This window comes from Gloeophyllum trabeum, assembly GCF_000344685.1.
Source record: "Gloeophyllum trabeum ATCC 11539 unplaced genomic scaffold GLOTRscaffold_00001, whole genome shotgun sequence".
Taxonomy (NCBI): domain Eukaryota; kingdom Fungi; phylum Basidiomycota; class Agaricomycetes; order Gloeophyllales; family Gloeophyllaceae; genus Gloeophyllum; species Gloeophyllum trabeum.
Genome location: NW_006920410.1, coordinates 1,720,603 through 1,745,233, shown reverse-complemented (window position 1 = coordinate 1,745,233; position 24,631 = coordinate 1,720,603). Strand labels below are relative to the sequence as shown.

Genomic DNA, 24,631 nt, shown 5'->3' with positions numbered 1-24,631 from the left:
GGTCTCGAAGGGTTGCCTTTGTGCTACGATGTCTGCCTCAGCTTTGCGTATTCTTATACTGGGCAGCGGCGGGAGGGAACATGCGCTGGCCTGGAAACTCTCGCAGTCGCAACTCGTACAAGACATCTTCGTCTGTCCAGGAAACGGCGGAACATCGCAATGTCCCAAGACCGCCAACGTGGACATTTCGTCCTCGGATTTTGCGGCGCTGGTCAAGTTTGCAGTTGAAAACCAGGTCCGAGTCTTCCTGCAGGACCCGATCTTCGCAGTGTGAAGTGACCTGCGCTCTCAGGTGAGCTTGGTGGTCCCAGGACCAGAACAACCCCTTGTCGATGGCGTCGAGTCGTATTTCCGTAAAGGTGACTCCCATACGTGTAGGACCAAGTGTACTCAACAAATGATATATAATTGAATGCAGTCGGCATCCCCGTATTCGGCCCCAGCGCGCTAGCAGCACGCATGGAGGGATCCAAGGCCTTTGCCAAAGATTTCATGGCTAGACACTCTATCCCCACCGCTGCGTACAAAGTGTTCCCTGCGTCACAAGTCGAGAACGCCATTGAATATGTCAAGACATGCGGCCACCGCGTAGTACTCAAAGCTAGCGGACTGGCTGCTGGTAAGGGCGTTCTGATACCAGAAACGGTGGACGATGCGGTCGCCGGTCTGAAGGATATCATGGTCAGCAGTGTGTTCGGGAAAGCAGGTTCGTCGGTGTCTGCTGGGTGGCTCGCTCGAAGCCCCAATAAAATTTTTTTGCAGGAGACGAGGTCGTCGTTGAAGAACTGCTGACCGGACCAGAGATATCAGTCCTGGCGTTCTCAGATGGCTACACCATCGTCCCTTTGCCAGCGGCACAAGACCACAAGCGCATCGGTGAAGGCGACACGGGACCAAATACCGGTGGTATGGGAGCATATGCTCCCGCGCCCGTCGCCACATCCTCCGTCATGGAACGTATCATGAAGGAGACTTTAAAACCCACCATTGATGGGATGCGGAAAGAAGGCATGCCGGCGCTTTAGGTGCATCTTGCACGTTCTAATCTGTTCTACTTTAGGTTTCCCATTTGTCGGCATGCTGTTCACCGGCTTCATGTTGACTGAGGCAGGGCCCAGAGTCCTTGAATACAATGTCAGGTTCGGTGACCCCGAGACCGAAGCACTAATGCTCCTCCTTAGTCAAGACACCGACCTTGCAGCCGTCCTTCTGGTACGTTTGCTTCCGGGACATCCCGAGCACCGGCTGACCCAAACGCGACCAGGCGTGCGCAGAGCACCGCCTGGACTCGGTCACGATCGGCGTATGCCCAGGGTTCGCCGTATCCGTTGTCCTCGCCTCGCAAGGCTACCCAGGAGATTACGCAAAAGGAAAACGCATCGTCGTCGGCGACGTGCCTTCGAGTCAGTCTCATCTTCCCCCACTCACGCGCAGGACTCGGCGTAATCCGTTCCGATCCCGTCAGATACGGTTGTTTTCCATGCCGGGACTACCCAGGCGAAGGACGGCGAGGGCATAGTAACCTCCGGCGGCCGGGTGATTGCCGTATCGGCGTACGCGCCTACCTTGCGCGAGGCGCTGCACGCGGTGTATGTCGGCGTGGAGAGCGTCAATTTCGAAGGTAAGACTTTCAGGAGGGACATCGCACATCGGTGAGCCTGTTTCCCCGAGCCGGCATGCATCAATGGAGTCTCATGGTAGGTGGATAGTGCCTTGAGCTCCCAAAGCGATAGCACGCCAAAAGGCTTGACATACGCTCAGGCGGGCGTGTCAGTTGACGCGGGCAATGCCCTCGTTGACAAGATAAAGCCATTCGTCCGCTCCACGCGTCGGCCAGGCGCCGACGCAGAGATCGGGGGCTTCGGAGGCGTCTTCGATCTCAAAGCAGCCGGCTACAAAGATCCCATCCTTGTTAGCGGCACCGACGGTGTGGGCACGAAGCTAAAAATTGCGATCGAGACCGGCATTCATGACCTCGTTGGTGAGTCTCACAGTCAATCGATACCCAATTCATATTGACATTGAAGGCGGCAGGCATCGACCTTGTCGCCATGTCCGTAAATGACTTGTTAGTGCAAGGAGCGGAGCCGTTATACTTCCTGGATTACTACGGATGCAGCAAGTTGGATGTCCCTACAGCTGCCGACGTCGTGAAGGGTATCGCGGAGGGCTGCCGGCAGGCCGGGTGCGCTCTTATCGGTGGCGAGACGGCAGAAATGCCTGGCATGTACCAGGAAGGTCGGTCGTATGCAGTCCTCCCTTTCTTTATTTTTCTCAACGCTGAGCTTCTTAGGTGACTATGACCTGGCTGGCTTCGCTGTAGGTGCAGTGGAACGAAGCCTCCTGCTACCCCAGCCAGATATCAAACCCGGCGACGTCCTTCTTGGCCTGGCTTCGTCAGGACTGCATTCGAACGGCTTTTCTCTAGTCCGAAAGACGATATCCCTGGCAGGACTGACCTATTCGTCACCATGCCCCTGGCAGAACGACATTACGCTAGGCCGTGCCTTGCTGGAGCCGACGAGGATTTACATCAAGCAAGTCCTCCCAGCTGCGCAGCAGGGCCTCATCAAAGCCATGTCACATATCACGGGAGGCGGCTTCATTGAAAATATTCCCCGGGTCCTTCCAGATAACTGTGGATGCTATATTGACGCTTCAGCGTGGCCACTGCCCCCGGTTTTCCAGTTTGTCATGCAGCAAGGAAATATTGAACCGCTAGAGATGTGCCGCACCTTCAATAACGGGATCGGCATGGTCCTCGTCGTTGACAAGGGCAGCATCAATCGGGTCGTAGCCTCTTTGCGAGATTCAGGCTCAGCGGCTGCGCACGTCATCGGTGAAATCGTCTCCGGGAAGGGCGTTGAAATGCGAAATCTACAGTCATGGACGCGCTCATGATAGCGAGGGTCACAGAGGAAAAGACCTGTGAAAGGGGATGACTCTTGGTAGAACAGCATAATACGGCACATGTGAGAGGTATAATGACACATAATATCGAGATGTACTGTGCAGGGATAAATGCTTGCAGTGAGTGGCAATAGGCAGACAAACAGTAAGTAAACCAAGATCTAGGAGGCGCTCATATGAACCAAGAGAAATTGCACACGGTACGTGAATGGCGATGAGATGCAGATGTTGGATGGACGGCAAAGCAGAGTCCAGGTGAAGTGCGGAGGAAACCAGGGAAGCAAGATATGCGATAGGAGTAGATATACGCGAGGATGTGCGGAGCGCGGAGTCGCAGCAAGAATAAAGGTAAGAGCGAGATCAATACCAAGCGACAGACAGCCCAGGCTATCACGCAGAGACGCTGACCTCCTTGGAGGCATCGTGGGCAGCTGACACTGGACTGGCGGTAGCCGCAGCAGCAAAGGAAACAGGAAGCTTTTTGGCTGGCGAGTCATGAGAAATGCCGTTAACGATGCCATTGACAACGTCAGTTGCGTTCCCATTGACTTCGGCAGGCTTAGAGTCCTATGAACAATCAGTCAGGCTATACCACAAGGACGGCACCCTAGCACTGTACCTTGTCAGACTTCACGGATCCCCCTCTCTCCGACGAGTTGCTGGATAGCGACTCCCGGGGAGTGTCCTTCCGAGCGGGAGGAGGAGCTTGCAACACTTGCGCAGCGGTAGGACCATTAAGGCCGTTGTGGCCATTCAGTCCGGGGCTCTGCTTCGGGGGCGTCGTGGCTCCTGCAAGAGCAGGGAATTCATCCGCGCTAGGCAGCCGTTGTTTTAAGCCAACTCGCCGTTCGACTCGAGGTATGGGTCCTGGCGGGGCTCCTCCCCTGGCCCCGTTCAGCGGTCGCCCACGATTGAGGGGCTCAACTGTTGACTGTGAACGTGCATGGTGATTGATTGCATCCTATGTGTTGTGATCAGAGGCAGAGTCGATACAAGGGCTAGAACTGTCACTCACGTCGCGAACGGTCATATCCGCCATCTTCGCCTCGATACTTCCGACGCCATTGGCGGCATTAGAAAGGTGACGAGGCCTGGGAGGGCCTCTCGGCAGAGGTCCTGGGAAGTGAGGGTAGTTTTGTTGGAACCCAGTACTATCAGGAAGGACGTGCGGGAAACGACATTCGTCCCTGCGATACGAAAAATGCATTATGGAGACTGACGGCTATGATACAGTGGAACCAACTTACCCATTTCTGCACCTACCGGATGGGAAGAACAAACACGGTGGTTTCCGGCTTCCGCCGAAGGACGGCTTGCGCAAGCTTCCCCGACGGTGATGGGACATGCCTTCACGGTGTACGGGAGGTTGCGGATATCCGTCCGCCTGGGGAGGCATTGTAGGAGATTTCGGCCCGCCGTTCTGCTCACCCACTGGGTGCGGCGGGGGGATTTGGTGCGGAGGGAAAGCTACAGCATCAGGACGGACAGCAAAGGAGCCGTTGGGCGGAGCATTTTGATACATAGCAGGAGGAGACTGAGCTCCATGCGGTGGTGGTACAGAATGATTGAGAGGAGGTAGCGGCGGAATAGACACAGGGATGGGCACGGCTCCGGGGTGGGGATAAGCAGGAGATAGAGGAGAGACGGCACCATAGGGCATCGGTGGTGGCATACTCGGGGGACTGAAGTGGCCTTGCACCGGAGATATAAGCTCAGAGCTCGACCTACCGTGGCCCATAGAAGGATGAGGTGGATTTGGTTGTGGCCCTGCTTGCGGCGACGTAGGGCTCATGGGAGCACCGTTGGGAGGGGGGAACGAAGGGGGAACTACATAATAATTGGAAGGATAGTGCATCGTGGGATCGTAAGGAGCGGGATACTGCGCTGGCGGACCTTGGTAGTACGGGCCTTGCGGATGAGCAAACATACAAGAAGCACCGTAACGGCAGGCGGGGTAATATCTGCAAGGAATCATCCGTGCGATCTCCGGGGGCGGAAGATTGTTTCCGTTGCCAGTGGGAGATTCACCTGGCGCAGACTGGGGAGGCATTGGCGGATAGTATGCCAAAGCGCCCTCGGGCAGTGGCGGGACGGGGTGCATGCCGGGATAATAGTAGGGTCCTGGAGGAGGAGGGTAGTACTGCTTAGCGGTCTCAGCATTAGGGTCCTGAGGATACTCGGGAGGCACGGGAGCATTTTGAGTGAGTTTATTTTGCGCATTCTTGATCAGTTCCAAGATGGTCTCGTCGGTGGTAAACTGCTCAGGTAAACCGTGGCTCGACGCGTTTGACGGATCGGCGCCTACGGAGATGCGTTAAAGATATACTCGCGCATGGAACGACCATTCAAACCCACCTCGATCAAGGAGAATCCTAACAATCTCCGTGTGACCATTTTTGACGGCTTCAATGAGAGGCGTTGCTCCGGTATGATCTGTTCGCAATGAGCAGAGAATATATTGAGACTCACAATTTATTTCTCGAGCATATTATGGACGCCCACACGTACCTTTGATCTCGATATCGATGCTAGAGGCGGATTTAAGGAATTCGAGGACGTTTTCGAGGTCACCCTCCGAGCAAGCCTTCCAGAGCGGGGAGACCATTATCCAGAGAACTGAAGCGGCTAGAATGTGCAGAGTAAAGCAAAGCCCTCGAGAAACAGGAGACAGGCGGCGTGGAGGACGAGAGAAAGCGATAGGAATTCAGAGAACCGGTAATGACTTTTGTTCGTTGGCCAATCCGCAAGTTCCAGCCACTCGCCCAAGAAATTTGCGTGGAAAGATCTCTTAGCGATCGATTACGTAATATTATCTGCCCCGGCTATGCCGAAGGCTTACTCCTCCATTTGGAAGGTCGCTGCCGCCGGTGATTGCTCTCGGGCCCGCCCATTCCGACATCTCCGGAGGTAAATCCGATCCATAATTATAATCAGGTGCTTCCTGTGAGATCCAACTACGATGTGTATTCTACGCGCTCAAGCCTAATTTCTGCATCAGCCGCTTCACAGGCCCTCCAGCCTGCGCAGGCAGGTCGAGTTCCCGCAAGGGCGGGAGACTCATGAGGCCTCGAACCGTACCCTGCAGATCTTTGCCTGATAGAAGAACCGGCGCCGTACGGTAAGCCACTAATCGATGGCTTGAAAATAACACTTCCGGAATTTTTCGGCTCACCTTCGTACAGTATCCCATACACCTGATTACTCGTTGGTCAGCTTTGATGATGACGACCGGATCTGCGTCACGCTTGCCCGACGGCGTCGCGAGCACTCACCGCTGTTGCAATCGGCGCATCCACCCCCAGCTCGTCAATCACTTTCCTGAGTGCTTTTGTCGTGGTAACGCCCTCGGCCACGCTCCCGAGAGTCCGTATTATGTCCTCTAGCTTTTCCCCCTTTCCCAGCCGGTAGCCAACCGTGTAGTTTCGACTAGTCGGTGAACTGCACGTGAGGAATAGGTCGCCCACGCCGGCTAGCGACAGGAACGTGAGGGGTGATGCTCCGTATGCCGCGCCTATCCTGGTCATCTCGGATAGGCACCGTGTAATAAGCACTGAATCATATCATGATCTACCGGAATAATGGAGAACTGAACTGAAAGAATGGACTCACTGGCTCTCGTATTGTTCTCGAAGCCGAGGCCGTCAGATACGCCGGTAGCGATGGCATATACGTTCTTCAGTGCTCCGGCCAGCTCAATCCCGACAGGATCCCCTCCAGTGTAACTTCGGTGATGGACTATAGGCTTTGGATTCAATGTAATGCTGAATGTGCGCTTACCATCTGAACCAAGGCTGATGGAACACTCGAGACGCCTTCTCGGCATGTGACTCCGACAAAGAGGCCACTGAGACAGATGTAGGCTGTCGGCGGACAACTGTCGTATGGTCTCAATTCGCAGATTACCGGAATATGGCCCGAACGTGCTTCTCACTTTCTTTCGCGAACGAAGGCCCTGACTGGCATTAATATACACCAAGGTAGGTTATTATCTCGAGGATCGAGCCAGAATGTTGCACCCACGATGAACGTTGCGACTGTGGCGATCTTGATCCCGCAAGTGTCCGCGATGATCTCCAGAGTCAGGGAGCGCGTAGCAATCTCAATACCTTTGTTGACGAATATTAACAGCGGCAGCTGTTCCTCGTCTAACCTGGGTCGTAAATCTGTGAGAGTTGCTCTGCACAGCGTAAACATCACAAAGCAAGGCCACAAAGAGTGACTTCTGGAGCTACCTTACACCCTCCGTCGGGATGGCGAAAAGCAACACGTCCATATTCTTGATGACGTCTGCTGAGGGCAACTCGGGACCTATGGCCTTGATAGTCTCAGGAAAGACGTGATCTTGCAGACATTCAGGATTGCGGTGCGTCTCGTTAAACTTTGCGACAAGTTCCGCGGAACGGGACCACAGGAAGACTTCGTGTTCTGAGTCCCCTAAGTGATCGGCGAGACAGCTCCCAAAGTTCCCTGCGCCCAGGACGAGAACTTTGCATTTTGGGTGAGCTCCATCGGCAACGGGCATTGTGAGGTTAGGATTATGGGGGAACACGCGAGTTGCTAGATTGGCGTTCCGCGTTAACCTGCGAGAGAATCGATGGATGAACGGATTAGTGCGGAAGTAGAGGGAGTGGACGGTCGGCCCTGTGAAAGAGCGAAGTGCCCTCCGGAGCATGCAACGCCTGAAGAGCAAAGTCTAGATACCAATAGAGTACGCGAATAGTTGTAATGGTCGTGGTAGAGGAGGCTGCGAAGTCTTGTATTTAGGTTCGTTAGCGCCCGTGGAGTTGCTAAATGCAGACGTGTATGGGTCACGTGGCTCTGAGGTAGGACCTCCAACGCAGCATTACTGGGACACCCTTGCCGCCGTACCTTACCGCTTCGTTCACAACACTTCACTTGTACTCTAACTACCCTTAATCAATACAAAATCTGGCGCCTAGATTCTTAACGCCATGCCCGTCCAGGACCGCACAAACGAATTCCGCGCGTGCGTAGAGTCCATACGCAATAGATCCTCCCTGCCGTCCAGGAATGCGGAGGCGAAGCAGCGCCTGCTGAACGGAAATGCGAAGCGGGGGGACAAGAGCGAGTTTTCGAGGATGGCTGCTGCTATTGGGAAGGATATCTCGAGTACGACCGTCAAGCTAGGGAAACTCGCGCAATGTGAGTCGCAGCAGCATGTACATCGGCCCGGCAGGTGTTGACCTGAATGCGTGTACTGGAGTGGCTAAGAGGAAGACCCTCTTTGATGATCGGCCGGTCGAGATTAGTGTGAGTCGTTTACGCATGGTGCCCTGCGACATTACCTGATCTACCATCGACTACAGGAATTGACCCATATCATCAAACAAGACATTGCGAACATCAATAGGCAGATAGCGTCGCTGCAATCATACGTGAAGCAAAGACAAGGGCAGGCAGCGAAATCTCCAGCAGCGAAGCAAGTCGAGGAGCACAACAACAATGTTGTCATGCTCCTGCAGAGCAAGCTTGCAAACACTAGCATGACGTTCAAGGACGTCCTGGAGATTCGGACGCAGAATATGAAGGAGTCGCGAGACAGACAGGAACAGTTTACGCATGCAACAGCAGCGGCGGCCAATCCAGCCCCTTCAAGTAGGATCTCTACTATGGACGCTGTGGCTCATCCCGTTGACCGTCTGCGACAGATTCATTATTATTCGGAAACCGGCAACCAGACCCCATGGGAGACGGCAGTTTAGGCCGGTCGAGCATGAAGGGCAAAGGCCGGGCCCACCAGAATGGCGACCTTCTTGCTTTGGACTTGGGCTCGGCGGAGGAAGGCATGGGAGGACAAAATGACGGAGGAGCGTTCATGCAGATGCAGTTGGTGGAGCAGCAGGTATGACTGCCGCCCGCTCTCCCTTTCGCTTAAGCTTATGCGGCCTCCCATAGGATACCTACATCCAGCAACGGTCGACAGCCATCGAGACTGTGGAAGCAACCATTGCTGAACTAGGCCAAATCTTTACTCAGCTAGCTCAAATGGTCGCGGAGCAACGAGAAACCGTCCAACGCATTGACGCGGATACTGTAGACATTGCCTCAAACGTCAGCGGTGCTCAGCGAGAATTGCTGAAGTATTATGCTAGCATATCCAGCAATCGATGGCTAATGCTCAAAATATTCGGGGTTCTGATAGTATTCGTGAGTCCTCAGCGATCCGCGCCTGTTCATCGTTGGCTCACCGCGAGTATCCGTAGTTTTTGATATTCATTCTTGTATCATAACGGACTGTCAAGGCTGGACCTACAGTTCACCAGACTTTTGTATACCATTATATCCCGGATATAGTATCGTCTGATTTGGCTGCACTGTGTAGATCTCTGTCCAAGCCGAGGGAAACATGAGGTGGAACTGTCATCCGACTGGGATAGCATTGACTCCGGTGGCCAGGAAGCTGGGTCGCTTGGCACCACTCTTCTGCTTACTGCCCCGCTTACGCTTTTTCCTGTCCCCGGCATCGTCGCCTACTGTCCATGTGCGTGTACTGCCCGGTGCATCTCCAACACCCGACGTGGAGGAAAACCGCGCGCCTTGCGCCGATTCATCTGCGGGAGCTTCGGTCTGGTCAGTTTTCTTCTTCTCTAGCCTTTTCTTCTACGGTAGAGACAGAAAGTCAGTGCGGGTAAGGATAGATTTTCGTTGAGGCTTACTCTCTGAGCTTCCAACTCCTTGTTTCGCTGCTTCAACTTATTCAGGCGCTGCTCGCTCTTTCCCCCACCGCCGGCCGTGAGCTCGACGTTGATTTTGCGACCATCGAGCGTAGAATGGTGTAACTTCAATGCCTGCTGGAGACTGTTCTTACTTGGGAACTCGAGGAAAGCGCATCCTTTGGACTTCGCGGTCGATGGCTGGGGACCATTCTTGGACTTGGGCGTTAGCAGACGGATGGTTGGAGGGGGGTCTAGTGGTATGGAGTATGAGCAAATCATCTTAGCCAAGCATTTGTGGGCATGTACCGCAGACAGAGAAGTGCTCTCGGATCGCTTCATAGGAGGTGGTATATTTGAGATTACCTATACAGCAGTTACAGCGCACGGGACGAGGCCAACGTACACACTACTGACCGACAAACAGGATGTATCTCGCCTTCTCTTTCTTCAGGTCTTTCTCTTGGGCGTCCGATTCCGCCTTTCCTTTGCCTTCTTCGACGCCTTTGCTTGCCCTTCTCTTTTTCTTGGCCGGCGTTTGGGCGCCTTCTTCTTGCTCTGCTTGGCCTTCTGTTTCTTTTGATTTTCCTTCCGCGTCTTGCTCGCGTTTCCTTTTCCTAGCTTTGCCAACCAGTTCCCCGCCTGGGCCAGCTGCTGCTGGATGGTCGTCTTTGTGTCGCGTATGCTTTTCCTCACGTTCCACATCAGCAGCTTGTAGGCTAGCGAGTTCCTGGTCCTCCTGAACCGGGATGTCGTTGCTTCCATCGTCTAGAGACGCCTGAGCTTTGCCTTTGCCCTTCCGCTCGCGAAAAGCGATCGCTTTCTTCTGTTTCTTCGTTAACTTCTGAGAGCTCATAGTGAAGAAGCCTAGTAGACGCGGTATCCAATATATGCCGTGAGTATAGCTGCGCTGACGCACAGAGCTGGCGCAAGTGCAAAGTGAGGCGAACGCAAGGCCTGGTATGAAAGAATGCGAAAGGCTATTTTTGGTACCGCCGGTAGCGATCAGACTTTCCGAAAGAGGCAAGTGTATGTGATGAAGCTATCCGAGGTTGTGGCCGGGTTTCCTCCATTTCCCTCGCACTCGTCCCTCTCGTCTATGAGCGCGCCCCCCAGCAGCCCCCGCCGACCAACATGTCAGAGACATCGCGTCCATCACTGCCAACCTCATCGTCGGACTTCGACCTCCCCTCGGCATCGTCGCATTCACCCAGCCCCGATGGAACAGTCCCATCACTCATGCTGCGTCTGCGTAGACCGAGCCTGCTCGCCCCGAAAGCCTACTATTCAGAGTCGCGGCTTCACAGTCCTCTTGCAAGCTCCTTCACTGTTCCATTATCTCGGAAAGGGAGCCAGGCTGGCACGTCAGAAGCGGAGTCCGAGAGTGAGCGGGAGAGGATGTGGACCGACAGTTCAGTTTCGTCGGAAAACGTGACCCCGCCCCTGCCATCCCTGAGCAAGTCGGAGTCCGACGTCAGCGCAGAGAATGAGAATCATATGAAAGGTACTCTGTCGCGCAGACCATCAACGCCTCCGAGAGCCGTGGATCTGCGAGAGCTATCAAAGGGCTTGCACTTGCGTCGCCTATCTCAACCGGTACGCTCGAACAATAATCTTGCTAAGGGATAGCAAACTGATGGCTTGTCGCAGCTCAAGCAACCTCGCATATTAAGTTTGCAGGCGGAACCGAAGCCTGAGGAGACCGAAGTAAAGTCCGAAGCACAATTCCAGCGTCTCCTTGCCTCCTGCTCTGTGAATCCAACTCTGCCAAAGACGCCGAAAGGCACTTCAGACAGCGGAAGATATCCAGAGGAAGTCGGTGGAGACGAACTTCAGCGCGAGGATACTCCGAGTGATGATGGCGACGAGGATGCAACATTTGCCTTCGCTCCGTCCTTGAGTGAACCGATTTCCCTATCTAAACCGACCACTCCTGCACACAGTATAAACGGAGACGAGTTGTGGATGGACAGTCCCGGGGCAGCCATGGATGTGGACATGGTATAGTCCCTACGATGCTCCATGCAAGTATGTCACTGACCTTTAGCTTTGCCTAGCCATATGGATCTCCGTCCGTCATCTCAAGTCTTTCGCAATGGAGATACACACCCCCTCCAACCACGAGTGCTATGCGAACGAATAAGAGAAAACGTACGCAGTGTTGCTTATCCTCGATATCTCCTCTGCTTATCTTTATTCGCCCTGTACAGTCGATGACCGTTTCGATCCATATCCTACAAGTGCGAAAAGACGTGCAGTGTCGCCCTCAATCTCGCACTTGCGCGACCACCAGCCAATGCTTTCGCCGAGCCTGGGGCACCGTTCCTCTGTAACACCATCACGCACTCCCATTCCCATCCCGATCTCTATCCCGAACTCAAACACAAGCTCCATGGCGTCTTCACCCGTCATGTCCCAGCCCATACCGATTCCCCGGTCGAACGGCCTCGGCAGTGCCAGCATTGCATCTAGTCCTACTATGCGTACTTCAATGGCCTTGTCGAGTCCCATCATGAGAGCAATGTCAAGGAGACGCGGAGAAGAAGACCGGCGGGAGGTTGACGGTGCTGGCGAGGGTGTTAGCGGACTTCGGCTACAATAATCACGGTATGGTGATTGCACTATGATCCCCTTATGCTTGTCGTGGGCGCTGGTTGTATTCCTATATGATTATCAGGCACAATAGCTGTAGTACTACATACATCACGGACTTCCCCTCCGAATGTAAATTAGCTGACTGTAATTCGTTGTAATGTATCCCGGCCAGTCGGGGCTTCGTAGTCCTGTCCACGAGACAGGACGCATGCGATGTAACAACGCGGTTTCTGAGTCCTGACTTGTCTCGGCGCAAAGTACCCGACACTCTATCCGCATGGGTAGCCTCTGGTCCTGAAGGTCTTTAAACGCGGACGCAAAATCCTCCGACGACAGACAGGCACTCAGTGCTTTCCTGCAGTAGCCCTCGAGAGACAGAACACATCGCCTAGTTAGTCGAACCGTCCAGACCAGTATACTGGGCGACGATAAAGGCAGGTCAGCTGGCGCACGTGTTGCACTTGCCCAGAAAGTCGCAGCTAGTGCATCACCGAGTAGACCAGACTAGACATAGCTAGCAGTTGTTTAAAGTCTGTGCTTAGATGGCGCCCTTATGGCCGGTCTACGACAATGGCAGCAATGTTGAACAACGCGCTGCACGCAGCAGAAGCGTTTGAAGACTATGAACAGCACCGAGAGGCGAGTCTGTCACCGCGTGTCGTCGCGTGTCAATGTTCTTCTATTCCCTTTAGCCGAGAACTGATCACTGCAACTTCTTCATTTCCAGGGCAGCTCCCTGCCCGATACCACACACTCTACAGCAGATGCTGGCAGTCCCCTCTCTACTGCCATGGACAAGCAGGATGGTCGCATGAAGGCTTCACGCTCGAAGTCCAGAAACTCCCTCTTTTCTCGGAAAAATCCCAAGAAAGACCCGGACGCTGTATCGCCTGTGACGCCTGAGCATCCAAGAGCGAGGGAAACCGATTCCAGCAACCAGACGCTAGGAGAGATGGATAGATATGTTGCGGAAGGATACCGGTCGCGGGGAGGAAATACGTTTGCTAGCCTCTCAATTATGCCTGAGGAGCTCCCCGAACTGCCAGCTTGGTATAATCAAGATCTGGAATGGATAGCAGCCTCTGCCATACAATTCCGGGTTAAGTTCCCTATACACAATCCCGTGGGCCCTAAATACTACAAGAACTATCATCTCATCCCTCCCTCCGAACTGGAACCGTCTATGCGCCCTCCTTCCGTCTTTTCACCCTCATTTCCCCCAATGACGCCGCCTGAAGCCTCCGAGGACGCCGCCTGGGCCCCTGGGCCCAGCCGAACGCCGTCAGGCTCACCTTTGCCGACGCCCAACTCGTCGCAGGTGAGAATTAATGAAACCGGCATGCGTGTCCGCACACGCAAGACGTCGCAAACCGCGCACGATAACGTGGATCTACTCGACGTGACAGATCCATGGGGTTCGCACTGGCACCACGAGTCTCCTTACGACGTGGGTATGACCCCTAGTCCGGTCGCGGTGGATGCCCCCGAGGTGAATATCTCCATCGTATAACATGGCCGAGATTGATGTGTAACACAGGGTCCTCTCAAGTCGCGGTCTCGTATGTCGAGTATGTCTACTGCCCCGACGCGCCATCGATCTGTCATTCCTTCCCCTTTGTCTCAATCGACTTCCGCGCTCCACCTCCAGCCTCCTGAAGCTAATGGCAGTGTCGGGCGTAGGCTGAGTAAGCGTCGTAGACCAGGAATCAAAAACTTCTTCGCAGGGAGTAAGGACGATGACAACGAGGAGGCGCGCTTTGTAGTGTCTGCACCTGCTACGCCTGTCGACCATCCTGCCCACGGGTCTTCCCATTTGGTACCGCCCCCTGCGAATGGGAACGCTCGTCTCGTGCGGAAACTGTCAAAGCGTGGGCCAAGCTTACCGGTCAATCAGTCACCTTCGCCTACGCCGTCTGCGAGGCCACCGTCTGTCTCCACACACGATACTAACAAGAAGCGGGGAAGTATTTTTGGCGCTTTGGCGAAGCGATTCACGGTTGTCCGGCGACATCCGAACAGGAGGAGTAGCGTGGACGACTCCAATCATGGAGAGTTATCTGCAAAGAACAACGGTAGTCCGCCACCTGAAAGACCTTTTATGCAAGAGCGACGGAGTTCCGGTATCAGCAAACGGGTTCCTCCTCCCTCGCTCGAAACGCCTCATGACGTGCAAGGACCGGCATCTTCTCCTCCTCCTGAGCCAGGGCACAGGCAGGATGAGCATGTTCATAGCGACCGCGGGTCCGTCATGGAGGCCCCTTATTCTATGGGCAAGTTGACTATTGCGAACCCAGATGCTAATACGGCAAGCCCTGCTTCTCCTGCCCGGACAGAAGTCCCGCTACCTCCGGAGAAAGACGTGGTGGTATCCCCTCGCCACGATCAGCAACCAGCGACTGTAGGCCAGATCCTTGAGCGGGATGAATTCGTCAGCGAACCCGAGCCAATTCAGGAGACCGCGCAAGTACGCGATAGCGCTCACGAGGTCGTTCAGGTTTCGCAAGTTGCTGAAACGCCATCCCGTGCAGTCATTGGTTCCCATGAATCGAGCTCGAATAGTCGGAAGGAGGTCCTGGCACCCGCATCTGCTCCCCACTCCCCAGCGATAGTGCCTGTGTCCATGGCACACCCTTCTTCGGGTAGACACGGCGACGCTCTTCTTCCTGCAGCCCAGACTCCCTCCAAGGTACGCGAAGGGCACCCGATCATAGTGCATTCGCATGAAGTTAGGCAGGAGGAGCATAGACCTGCGTCTGCTGCAAAGCCAGAACCAGGGGCAGGGAGTTCGAGCCGGCCGCGGGTGCTGGAACAGGACGAATATCTCCCTCCACCTCCACCTATATCTACTTTACCGTTCATCTCTACAGATGATTCGCCCCTTTCCAGAGCATCCATCATTGCCAATCCTCCGACGCCGCAAATGCCGTCTAATGCTGAGCTTCCTGAAATACCGAATACCCCAGGCGTAGTGCCTCAGGTAGTGGAGCCAATTGCATCGAGTAGCACGGGTATGAAGTCTGCTGAGACTGTGCGTACTGCGACTCAACGGGACACATCTCCGACAAAAGGGAAGGAGAAGTCTCCTACGAAGAGCAGGCAGACTGAGACGTTCAGGCTTGTCCGGAGCCCATCCGGGACTGTTCACCCCGCCTCCGAAACTATCAGGGCCGACGGAGAGATGTGGGAAATTGTAGAGACTAATGATACACCACATAAGAGTCGCACGAAGGAACGGACGAGGTCCAGCGAACAGGAGCATTTGGACCGCAAGTCGAGTCGTAATCGTGAGCGGCAGGAGACGGTTGATCAACGTCCCCGTGCAAGCGAGAGTCGAGAGCGGTACAAGTCATCCAGCGGAAGACAGGACGTCTCTCCGATCGTAGTTGCAGGCCCATCGACGTCTCACAGTCGCGCTCGTAGTGTCGAAGGCTCTCGACGCCCGGCTATCCCTGAACAACTCTTGAATCAGAGGGAAGACCGTTCGCTAGGTGAGCGCCGGGAACGCCATACTTCTCCCGACAAAAGGGTCTCCAATGGGAGGCATGCGTCGCCCACAGACGTTAGACCGCATAAGCCTGCTCCTGGCAACAGCGGTGTACCCGATGTACACAGGCGTCCTTCACAATCGGTTCCTCGCCCGACGTCTGACGTGCAGTCGGTGGACGACTTCGAAAACTTTAGGGCACGGGAAGCTTGGGAGATGGATCGCTTATATAAGGGTAGGAGTTGGGACTTCGATAGCCCGAAGGCAGTTTTGAGTCAAGCAACCCCCTCTGTACATCGCGACAGCAGCAGACAAGGGCACGTAGGTCGGTCCCAGACTCTGCACAGTACGGGCCATGGTTCCAGTCACACGTCCGTGGTCGTTCAGAACTCGTTCCAGGCGTCTGCATCCTCGCCTGCTGTATATGCGGTGCCTCCCGCACCGATTGTCTATCCTGCGCATGTCCAGTCTTCTCACCGCCGATCCCCCAGCTATGATTATCCTAATAACTATCGTTCTTACCAAGATACCGTCTCTCCACCACGGCGGTCATCAAACTCGAATGCAAACCCCTTGCCTGAGCCCCCTCGTGAGGCTAATTACCAACCCGCTCCTCTCCCGGCCGGCTTGTCTGATGGTCCTGCATCGCCCGAATACTGGAACAAGTATGCTGGATTGACAGCCGCACATTGATCGAATACCCTTGTACAAGTTTTTCTTTCTGCGCATATTATGGACATCTAACTTAGACCACGCTCTGCAAAACCAGCACAATACTGTTCTATTAGCTTCGCAATCAGGCCTAGGTTGTAAGTAGCAGCTACCCGCTTTCATATTTCGTGGCTCTTCATTCGTTTGTTCCTCGCTGTTCTTTCTATCTTATTGCCGTCGCTTGTGACGCTTCACTTCACTTTTGTGCACAAGGTACAATACATTAGCTTGGTTAAGTGCTACAGATGGTACAGTTGAGATACAAATAGACATATGAGGAGTGCAAGAGAGTTTACAGCGCGACGTGACATCCTACCCAGTAATAGAAGAACAGAGTATTGCCCATAAAAACAGCAACGCCATGGTGAATAAGAAACGAAAGGGAACCACGTCAATTATTACTATAATACGCTCGAGGATCCACGGGGAAATTAGGCTCTGGATAATCATCCCACTGCTTGTCACCGTCCAAGAATCGTCGCAGGCGCATGATTTGTGACGACAAGTACATGACGATAATCTGCATCTTGATGTCCAACTTCATCTTCAAGATATCTTCGCATGTCTTTAGAGCTTGCGCCCGCGTGTTGACAAACATGTTCCCCTCGAAACCAAGTTGCTTGAGATTATCGATCATTTCGCTGAATTCGGAACACCAGGCAAGCACCCCTAGCTGTAAGAAGTGTCAGGCTAACATGTAGCGTGTACAAAAATGCCAGGCGTCCTCACCTGGCCATACTGCTTGAAGCGTGCGTAGAGAACGTGTGGTGCTGCTTGTAATGCGGTCATGAACATCTCGTTCTGCTCGACGACGCCCGGCAGTGGTATGTACGGCTCAGTAGCAGTGGGAGGCATGCTTTGCGGCGGTTCCTGCTAATTCCGCTTAGATCACGCGCACATACGCGTCGACAAGGAGCATACCTCGCGAGGTGGGGGTGGGTCCTTGAACCATTCATACCCAGTATAATCGATAGGGATTCCATAGTCTATATTATCGGCTACTTTACCGTGGGCGTTCACAGGCGACGGCATAGTGATAATGGATTAAATCAAATAAAAACCAGTGTCAGAGGCTTCAGCAGACGATGGCGAAGGGTGTTGCAACGCAGTGACGATCTGTGAGACTCGAGTAAGCACCACCGTACGCGCACGACAAGCTCTGACCTACCTATGCCAGGCACTGGCTTGACCGAGGCGGCGGAATAGGTAATGGCAGTGGTGAGGCGGGGATGGTAGATAGCCGTCTACTTATAGGCAGCCAAGAAGGTGACGGAGGATCTGAGTATACGGATTCGGGACTGGCGGGTGATTCGGGAGAAGGCTCTGGACTAACACAGCGCAGAAGCACGCGGGTTCTGACCGTGCCTGGTACAAGGTCTTCGGGAGGGTTGAATGGAGAGGATATAGGGATAATATCGGCGGGGATAGATGGGAGGGCTCGTTCGCAAGGTGTCGGCGGGAGGGGTTTGGATGACGGGTCAGAAAGCACGAAGGTGGCGGCAAGGAAGCTTGGTCTCCTGGTACTCCTGCTGGTGCTCCTCCTACGGAAGGATTTGCCGAGGGACGCCCGTGTCAAAGTCCGGAAGCGAGTTAGGGCGCGATTTGTCGCCCTGCTATGCTCGAAGTCGGGGATCGATGATAGCGCGTCTGCTTCCTCGATGTATATAAACTCTCCAAATACGCTAGGGCAAGATTCCCCACGTCCGTGTGAAGAGTTGACTCGGAAGGGGTCCGGATCGAAGAATATCGAATTGTCGTCTTCTACAGGCGACACCACTTCGCTGACCACGGATTGTCTTTTGCTTAGGTAGCTTAGAGGTCGAGCAAAGTTGAGGATACTTGGGAGGTCGTCGAGTTCGTCGATGGAACGCCGGACACGATCCTTGGTGTCTGAGGTGGGAGACTCCGTCTGATCACAGACGGGACGATGCTGCGATGATTCGGCTGAATGAAAGGAAGCGAGGGAATTCGGAGGGCTGATGGGTGTCGCGGGAGAGACAGGTGCGGTGGTGGTCTCGGGGACTAGGACAATCGGACTGGGAGAATCGCAAGAACAATGGGCACTATCCTTGACGGGGAAGTCACCCTCGTACTTCAGAGACAAATCTTCGTACGATATCAGCTGGAAATCGTCTGTCCACTCCACGGGCTCAGGCTTTTCGGCGTCTACAGCCGCGCTTCGTGGCGGCCTATTGATCGACCTGCCAAAGGCGAGGAAGCGAGATGAACTGCGCTTGGGTTTGGTAACGGTAGGGGTCGGGATGCGCAGAGAGCCGCGGAGGCTTCGAGCGAGTCTCGACGGAAGATCTTTGGATGACGACGTTGTATCCCGAAGGCCCTAGTATCGCGGACCTGGAGGGAAACGAAAGACAAGCCGGCCAATATATCCTCGGTAAGCTTGCTACTCGCGAGATGGGCGTGGACTGTCGGTCAGGTCGTACGTATCGCAGTCAATGGGGGAAGCATACTCCTGGATCCAGGGTCCACTTTAAAAGCCTCGTGTTTTCGGGAAAGTGTACATGAAGTCCTGCCTCGAGGCAAGCCGACATGGTCTATAATGAATTTTCGAGAATCGGCGTATAAAAAATAATCTGACAGCGTCCTTACTCCGGGTCAGGCAGGTCTCCTGCAAACTTCGATTCATAACCGCTACGTATACATTGTGCAGCCTCGTACATGCGGGCACACGTGGACCTACAGCCTGCACGAACCTGATTGTCTTTTATTGTATCAAAAGCTCCTGAATGGGACAGCAAGGTCCTCGGAAAGCAGCCTTACAGCGATAATATGTGAGCCCTATGGAACATTCGTATCAGCCCTCAAATTTCAAAACTTGAGCTGTGGGGGTGAGGGGTATCGTCAGGTTTATCTCATCCTAATAGGGGCGCCTCTTCACCCGATCGTCCCGCCGAGCGCCAGTTGGCAAGCCGAGTGGTAACAAGGCGGCCAACCGAGCCCATGCCTGCCAGTGACAACACCCACATACCCATTAAAGCCATCCCCTCACCTCCCTTCATGTAGAATGTCTTCCTATCGTCGAAGGGATACTGAATGCCAATGGTCCGCATCCATGAGCCCTGCCCAACCTGCATTACCTCGCTGATACCGCGGCCCACGACCCCGCTGACACCACCCTCACCCCCATCGCACCACAGGACCATGCTGTCAATCTCCGCTGCGCGTGCTTTGGCCTGCTCGAACATGGAGAGGCCGACGGAGATCTCCCAGGTGCGTGCCGGGGCGAGGATGAGCGCAGGCTTCGAGGGGAGCGCGGAGAAGGCGTCTGCGTCGGAGAAATCCAGACAGATTGACGCAGTAACGGGTATGGGCCGCGTGAGATTGCCCCACTCGGCTTTAGTGAAATCCTTCGGTCTTGTAAGAGGTAGAGTATATATGGTGGGCGGGTCCGACGCGGGGCTCATGGAGAATGACTCCGCGACTATGAGACGCCACATCATAAGACTCTTAGATACGAGAGAAGCAATGTCAAGGCTTACCTGGTACAAGGTGACGCTTATAGTACTCCATGACCGGACCAGTCTTATCGACGAGCACGAAGCCATTTCTTCGTTCAATGGCAGATCCATTGATGCCATTGAAAGGCATTACTTCCTCGAAACTCATGCCAACCCAATGGTTCGTGAACGAGACCTTTGCTCGCACTTTTTCGATGGCTTCTGCCTTCGCCTGGAAAGTATCGAACCGCACGGCTCCCTCGGGCCACAGCAGAATCTTGGCTGCAGTGAGGCGCTGCGATTCCGTAATGAAATCATCCAGCCCAGGAGGGCCATTCTTCCACTTGTGGCGGGGAGGAAGAACGCAGGCGACTGTGACCGGTGTAGTGTCTGATGAGTATGGGGCAAGGGGCAATGCAGGGGATATGTACGACGGTGCTGTGAGTGCCACAAGAATGCCGAACAAGCCTAGTACATAATGTGACCTCCGGATGGACGGCATGGGAGACTGATCCTTGGCAGGATTGCGAGGACCCAGGAGGTCATCGACTTCGCTATCTCTGTTCGTGATGACCACAGTTGGTACGGAGCCAATGAACCAGTCGCCCACCGTCTCTGTGATGACGACCGACCATGCACCGGTCAGCCAATCGATGGCAATGGAACCGAATAGATGAGTTGTCCACAGATAGAGGAAATTTCCAGTGATCGGACTCCACGTTGCCAACCTCCCGACGGGGCTGGTATGAGCTAACATTGCCCATACCGACGACCATAGGGCGGGGAACAACGTGAGCTGGGACCAGGGTGACTTCGTCCTGGAACTCAGCCTGATGTCTAAGAAAATGACGCCCAGAGCAATCGCAGATGTCGTAGCCGCACAAAGCGTCAGAAAGATGATAGATGTGGCGGGAGTCGATAGGGCATGTATCGCAGGTCCGGCATGCGATAGTACAACTGCAGCGGTTAATACCAGCCAGGTATTGCGAAACTTTGCATTGGCTCCTTCACGGCAGGCGATTATGCGGCCATACAGACGCAAGCATGCGAGAAGAAGGGCAAGGGGTAAGAATGAAGGCCTAGGCGTTACCCCGAGCAGACATAGCACGAACGAGGCCGACAGGAAGCAGAGCGTTGGCCGAGTTATGAATACGGTCTCCTTGAGAGTCGACATTGCGAGGATGTTTGACTGAACCACCGCGCTCGAGCCTCTTTTATGAGGCCATCCTGCATAGCTTCTGAGCTATCCTCGGCCATGTATGGCATGCGATGTGATTAGACGCCAATCGCGCAGCTTGCGTACAGGATTCGAGCCAAATTTCAACCTTCCAAGGTGGAACTCGAACCTAATAACGACCGTGCGACTTTCCGGAAGTAAACCTTGTACGACCATTTCTGGATCCAATCTGTGCCATTCCTCGACCTGTGTACTCACAGCAATCCGAGCTTAGACAGTAGTGCCCTCGAGTACGTGTCGTCTAGTTATGGAGCTAGCGCTAGTGCTTTGTCTCCTTTGAGATCTCAGGGTTGGAGCCCGAGTCGACAAAAGTGAATGTCCGCCTCTCCCGAGAAGTGGCCGACCCCTGGCCGTGTACAGTGGGCACTCCTAACCATTGTCGAGGCGACACGCATAAGTAAATCATCCCGATCGCTGGCTTAGAGACCTGCGGTATCGTGAAGAGATCTGGTCTACCTTCGAGAAAGGCATACTGGATTACTAGTATTACGTATCTTTTCACCATATGCATACATCGGACTTCCTACATTGCCCAGCGCCTTCTCCCCGATTGGTCGCCGAGAACACGTTGGACTGCGTTCATCCGACAGATGGGACCTTAAATTGAGTGCTCCATTGGAATTCCCTCTGGCCAACCGCCTCCATGACAGAATTTGTGTCCTCGGAGGGGTCCCTACCCCACATACCGGACGACCTGACCATCCCCCAGTTCTTCCTGGATGCTGGGCATCCAGCGAAACAGATGCACAAGGAGGGTGCGCCTTGGCTCATAGAAGATGGTACTGGAAAGGCAATCGGTCTGAAAGAGGTTAGAAGCAACATAGGGCCGTGTAAACCTCTAGGTCTACGCTCATGTAGAGGGCCCATGGCTATCTTAGATACGTATCAAGACGGATGCTCTGGCCAATGCTTTGAGTAGCAGATATGGCGTAGGTGAGCTTATAAGCGCCCGTATAACCCAGTTGACATCTCTGACCCCCTCTAGGCGAGGGCACTGTTGGTAAGACCTGAAATCACTCTTCTGGGACGGGAGCCTTGGACTTAGGCGCTCTCAGTCTGTATATTTGCTCCTAACCATATAGGTAAGACTTAACTGGATCTTCACGTAAATGGCTATCGAAGATATCTACGTATTCTCCAGATACGCCCATTCTGATATGGGCAGTTCATCGCTTGGGTGGTATAATCACGTATGAAGATACCACATACACCATGCATTACTCACTTATATGAAGCTAGGGCCGCCAATCCTATGTACACCACAGAAGAGCTCAGCCATCAAGTGCAGACCACCAGTAGTCATCTGATGATTGCCCACTCAGCTTTATTGAAGACAGCCCTCGCGGCTGCCGCCGAGGCTGGGATACCGCACGGACGTGTTATCATTCTTGATGTTCCTTCGCACCAGGGTCATGCAACTGTAGCGGACTTGGAGAAGGAAGGCGCAAAACACAAATCAAAATTCAAAGAGCGCCATCTGAAGCCAGGTGAAGCGAAGACGAAGACCGCATTCTTCAGCTTCTCGAGTGGAACCACGGGCAAAGCGAAGGTAGGCGTTTTGTCGTGAATCTTACCATAATCTATGGCGACCAACTCTTTGATTAGGCTGTCATGGTACCGCACTATGCTGTTATTGCCAATGCGATCCAGGTTGCCGCCGTATATAGAGCCTATGATCCGAATATCCCTTCGGGTGACAAGGTATTCGGACCCGGTGATGTTACAACCGGTGGTATGTTTGGAACTTATGCTACCGCGGTATGTCATTCTGAATTTTGGATCCAGTTTTGCCTTTGTTCCGTGCGTACCAAGGTCCTGATGCATGCACATATATCGTTGACTATTGCAACAGATATATACGGATTGGTCTTAAATGTAAGTGTTCCATCGTAATCAATGAGCGTGTCGCTTAGCTCGCGCATTGCCAGCTGCACTTCATGTTATTTTCGGGCGTGAGTATACGTGTGGATTTCTCGATCTCGCATCTCAAGCAGGAGTCAGATCACGGTGGTGATTATGCCAAAGTTTAACTTCGCAGAGATGCTCACCAGCATCGTACGATTCCGCATGACGCACCTCGTGTGAGCTTGCTTTTTTACCACCTTCAACTTAGTGATGGACCTGACGTCTGATAGCCTCGTTCCGCCGATGCTCCTCTTGTTGTGCAAGGTAAGGAGGCTCAGTCTCGCAGACTCACCCCTGCATATGACATCCAACTACATGTAGCACCCAATTGTGAAGAAGTACGATCTCAGCCATGTCCGTGCTATAATGAGTGGAGCCGCCCCGCTGGCGCCTGAACTGATCGAACAACTCGCCGCCGCTTTCCCACAAGCTTTTATCGGTCAAGGCTACGGTGGGTGAAGCAACCGCTGAGGCTGAAGGAGAGTCACTGACTTTTCCTCTTTGAATCCAGGCCTGACGGAGACTTCCACGGCGCTGTGTATACTGCCTAGAGGGCAGAAGGTTGGGAGATCGGGCGCTGCTGGCCGGCTCGTTCCCGGGACTGTCGCCCGCGTAGTCAAACCAGACGGCTCATTGGCAAAGGCCGGAGAAACGGGGGAGCTCGTAGTCTCTGGTCCACAGGTAACTTTGGGGTATTACAAGGATGACAAAGCGTGAGTCCTTTCTCGACCGTATCGTACAGAGGAGAGTCATGTCTGGGGTTCGTTAGAACGAGGGAGACTTTCCTCGAAATCGACGGCAAGCGATGGGTAAGGACCGGTGATGAGGTCCTCATTAAACATGATGGCGACCTGTTCGTTGTCGACCGCATCAAAGTATGTACGTATATCCTGTGGACTGGAATAATCCTGACGGTATAACAGGAACTTATCAAAGTCCGAGGATTCCAAGTCGCGCCGGCTGAACTTGAAGGCCACCTCCTGGGCCACCCCGACGTCGCCGACGTCTGCGTAGTTGGCGTACCGGACGAATATAGCGGGGAGGTGCCACTGGCATTTGTCGTTCTCGAGCCCAAGACCGCGGAGAAAATCAAAGGGAACCCCAGCGCAGCACACAGCATTAAAGCTGCAATTCAGAAGGTAAGGCGGCATTTAGGGCAGGTCGGATTTGTCTTTGTAGGTGAGTGAGCGAGTCTCCTTTGTCGTCTCTTTCGAGATGACTTTATTCTCTTCCCCGTCCTATACGACCATGCCGAGGAATAGAGGTGTCTGTTCGCAACAGACCGCGTTCTACGGGAGCGCACAGTGTACTTGCCAGTGCCATTTCGTCTGATCCTTTGTCTATTTGTCCCATTCGTTCGGTCAGATACTGATACGGGTCCCATACTCTACAGATGCTTTCTCCGGCTTCGCTGCGAGTGAAGTAATTGCTTTCAAGGAGGGGACTATATAGAACGGTGAGCAATGGTTTCTACGCCTTCTTTATGCTTCAAGCTCTTCCGCGTGCTTTCCCGGATGAATATCTTCCGTTTATTCGCAGTTTCCACTCTAGTGCCCTCCAAGCGGAGTACTCCCCCAACGGCGGAACGTCTATATTCCCCCCTCTCCGTCGTTGAACCCATTGATACGGGAGGCTGTGGGCCGCCGTTCTGCGGTGCGCT

At 53.9% G+C, this 24,631-nt stretch overlaps 9 protein-coding genes across 9 annotated transcripts in view; 4 read left to right on the top strand and 5 right to left on the bottom strand.

Moving 5' to 3' along the window:
• Positions 1-28: 28 nt before the first annotated feature.
• On the top strand, positions 29-2,722 carry GLOTRDRAFT_89991 (uncharacterized protein; the record flags this gene model as incomplete). The annotated part of the gene is made up of 11 exons (XM_007863392.1): positions 29-235; positions 293-359; positions 419-706; positions 763-957; positions 1,061-1,212; positions 1,265-1,403; positions 1,466-1,652; positions 1,710-1,981; positions 2,035-2,238; positions 2,324-2,622; positions 2,663-2,722. 11 exons carry the CDS (start codon positions 29-31, stop codon positions 2,720-2,722), a joined length of 2,070 nt encoding a protein of 689 aa, XP_007861583.1.
• A 578-nt stretch (positions 2,723-3,300) lies between these two features.
• On the bottom strand, positions 3,301-5,515 carry GLOTRDRAFT_124253 (uncharacterized protein; the record flags this gene model as incomplete). The annotated part of the gene is made up of 6 exons (XM_007863391.1): positions 3,301-3,477; positions 3,530-3,871; positions 3,926-4,097; positions 4,158-5,211; positions 5,266-5,343; positions 5,419-5,515. The coding sequence occupies 6 exons, from the start codon at positions 5,513-5,515 to the stop codon at positions 3,301-3,303; spliced, it is 1,920 nt and encodes a 639-aa protein (XP_007861582.1).
• Positions 5,516-5,801: 286 nt separating this feature from the next.
• On the bottom strand, positions 5,802-7,660 carry GLOTRDRAFT_97648 (glycerol-3-phosphate dehydrogenase). The gene is made up of 8 exons (XM_007862704.1): positions 7,143-7,660; positions 6,931-7,087; positions 6,842-6,866; positions 6,688-6,784; positions 6,520-6,632; positions 6,183-6,460; positions 6,083-6,104; positions 5,802-6,003 (listed from the first exon to the last, which is right to left on the bottom strand). Exons 1-8 carry the CDS (start codon positions 7,430-7,432, stop codon positions 5,879-5,881), a joined length of 1,107 nt encoding a protein of 368 aa, XP_007860895.1. The 5' UTR covers positions 7,433-7,660; the 3' UTR covers positions 5,802-5,878.
• Positions 7,661-7,800: 140 nt separating this feature from the next.
• On the top strand, positions 7,801-9,650 carry GLOTRDRAFT_68165 (t-SNARE). The gene is made up of 7 exons (XM_007862703.1): positions 7,801-8,073; positions 8,135-8,181; positions 8,238-8,526; positions 8,580-8,773; positions 8,827-9,078; positions 9,135-9,531; positions 9,588-9,650. The coding sequence occupies exons 1-6, from the start codon at positions 7,863-7,865 to the stop codon at positions 9,159-9,161; spliced, it is 1,020 nt and encodes a 339-aa protein (XP_007860894.1). The 5' UTR covers positions 7,801-7,862; the 3' UTR covers positions 9,162-9,531; positions 9,588-9,650.
• Positions 9,292-10,440, bottom strand: GLOTRDRAFT_68163 (uncharacterized protein; the record flags this gene model as incomplete). The annotated part of the gene is made up of 4 exons (XM_007862702.1): positions 9,292-9,531; positions 9,588-9,838; positions 9,894-9,950; positions 10,002-10,440. The coding sequence occupies 4 exons, from the start codon at positions 10,438-10,440 to the stop codon at positions 9,292-9,294; spliced, it is 987 nt and encodes a 328-aa protein (XP_007860893.1).
• Positions 10,441-10,718: 278 nt separating this feature from the next.
• Positions 10,719-16,356, top strand: GLOTRDRAFT_118735 (uncharacterized protein; the record flags this gene model as incomplete). The annotated part of the gene is made up of 6 exons (XM_007862701.1): positions 10,719-11,180; positions 11,235-11,585; positions 11,642-11,735; positions 11,795-12,162; positions 12,907-13,668; positions 13,717-16,356. 6 exons carry the CDS (start codon positions 10,719-10,721, stop codon positions 16,354-16,356), a joined length of 4,677 nt encoding a protein of 1,558 aa, XP_007860892.1.
• GLOTRDRAFT_135164 (uncharacterized protein) lies at positions 14,525-17,406 on the bottom strand (the record flags this gene model as incomplete). The annotated part of the gene is made up of 3 exons (XM_007862700.1): positions 14,525-17,047; positions 17,104-17,244; positions 17,296-17,406. The coding sequence occupies 3 exons, from the start codon at positions 17,404-17,406 to the stop codon at positions 16,766-16,768; spliced, it is 534 nt and encodes a 177-aa protein (XP_007860891.1). The 3' UTR covers positions 14,525-16,765.
• Positions 17,407-18,982: 1,576 nt separating this feature from the next.
• GLOTRDRAFT_52695 (uncharacterized protein) lies at positions 18,983-21,005 on the bottom strand (the record flags this gene model as incomplete). The annotated part of the gene is made up of 2 exons (XM_007862169.1): positions 18,983-19,813; positions 19,872-21,005. Coding segments are annotated over 2 exons (1,703 nt in total), but the record flags the coding sequence as incomplete, so codon positions are not given.
• A 704-nt stretch (positions 21,006-21,709) lies between these two features.
• GLOTRDRAFT_68153 (acetyl-CoA synthetase-like protein) overlaps positions 21,710-24,631 on the top strand; it is a gene marked incomplete at its 5' end in the record, with an annotated part of 4,977 nt that continues 2,055 nt past the window's right edge. The window contains 16 exons of the mRNA XM_007862699.1: positions 21,710-21,874; positions 21,945-22,004; positions 22,057-22,066; positions 22,122-22,148; positions 22,208-22,256; positions 22,306-22,615; positions 22,672-22,798; positions 22,852-22,866; positions 22,919-22,941; positions 22,995-23,018; positions 23,068-23,147; positions 23,202-23,235; positions 23,293-23,422; positions 23,483-23,684; positions 23,741-23,846; positions 23,895-24,110. Of these exons, the coding sequence (XP_007860890.1) occupies positions 21,710-21,874; positions 21,945-22,004; positions 22,057-22,066; positions 22,122-22,148; positions 22,208-22,256; positions 22,306-22,615; positions 22,672-22,798; positions 22,852-22,866; positions 22,919-22,941; positions 22,995-23,018; positions 23,068-23,147; positions 23,202-23,235; positions 23,293-23,422; positions 23,483-23,684; positions 23,741-23,846; positions 23,895-24,110 (1,578 nt within the window). The remainder of the gene's footprint in view (positions 21,875-21,944; positions 22,005-22,056; positions 22,067-22,121; positions 22,149-22,207; positions 22,257-22,305; positions 22,616-22,671; positions 22,799-22,851; positions 22,867-22,918; positions 22,942-22,994; positions 23,019-23,067; positions 23,148-23,201; positions 23,236-23,292; positions 23,423-23,482; positions 23,685-23,740; positions 23,847-23,894; positions 24,111-24,631) is intronic.

Coding starts and splice junctions, on each gene's coding strand:
- GLOTRDRAFT_97648 (XM_007862704.1), bottom strand. CDS start 7,432: ATGCCCGTTGCCGATGGAGCTCACCCAAAATGCAAAGTTCTCGTCCTG. Junction 7,088..7,142: donor ATCCCGACGGAGGGTGTAAG/GTAGCTCCAGAA, acceptor TACGCTGTGCAG/AGCAACTCTCACAGATTTAC. Junction 6,004..6,082: donor GTATGGGATACTGTACGAAG/GTGAGCCGAAAA, acceptor TTCTTCTATCAG/GCAAAGATCTGCAGGGTACG.
- GLOTRDRAFT_68165 (XM_007862703.1), top strand. CDS start 7,863: ATGCCCGTCCAGGACCGCACAAACGAATTCCGCGCGTGCGTAGAGTCC. Junction 8,074..8,134: donor GCTAGGGAAACTCGCGCAAT/GTGAGTCGCAGC, acceptor CGTGTACTGGAG/TGGCTAAGAGGAAGACCCTC. Junction 8,527..8,579: donor GGCCAATCCAGCCCCTTCAA/GTAGGATCTCTA, acceptor CGTCTGCGACAG/ATTCATTATTATTCGGAAAC.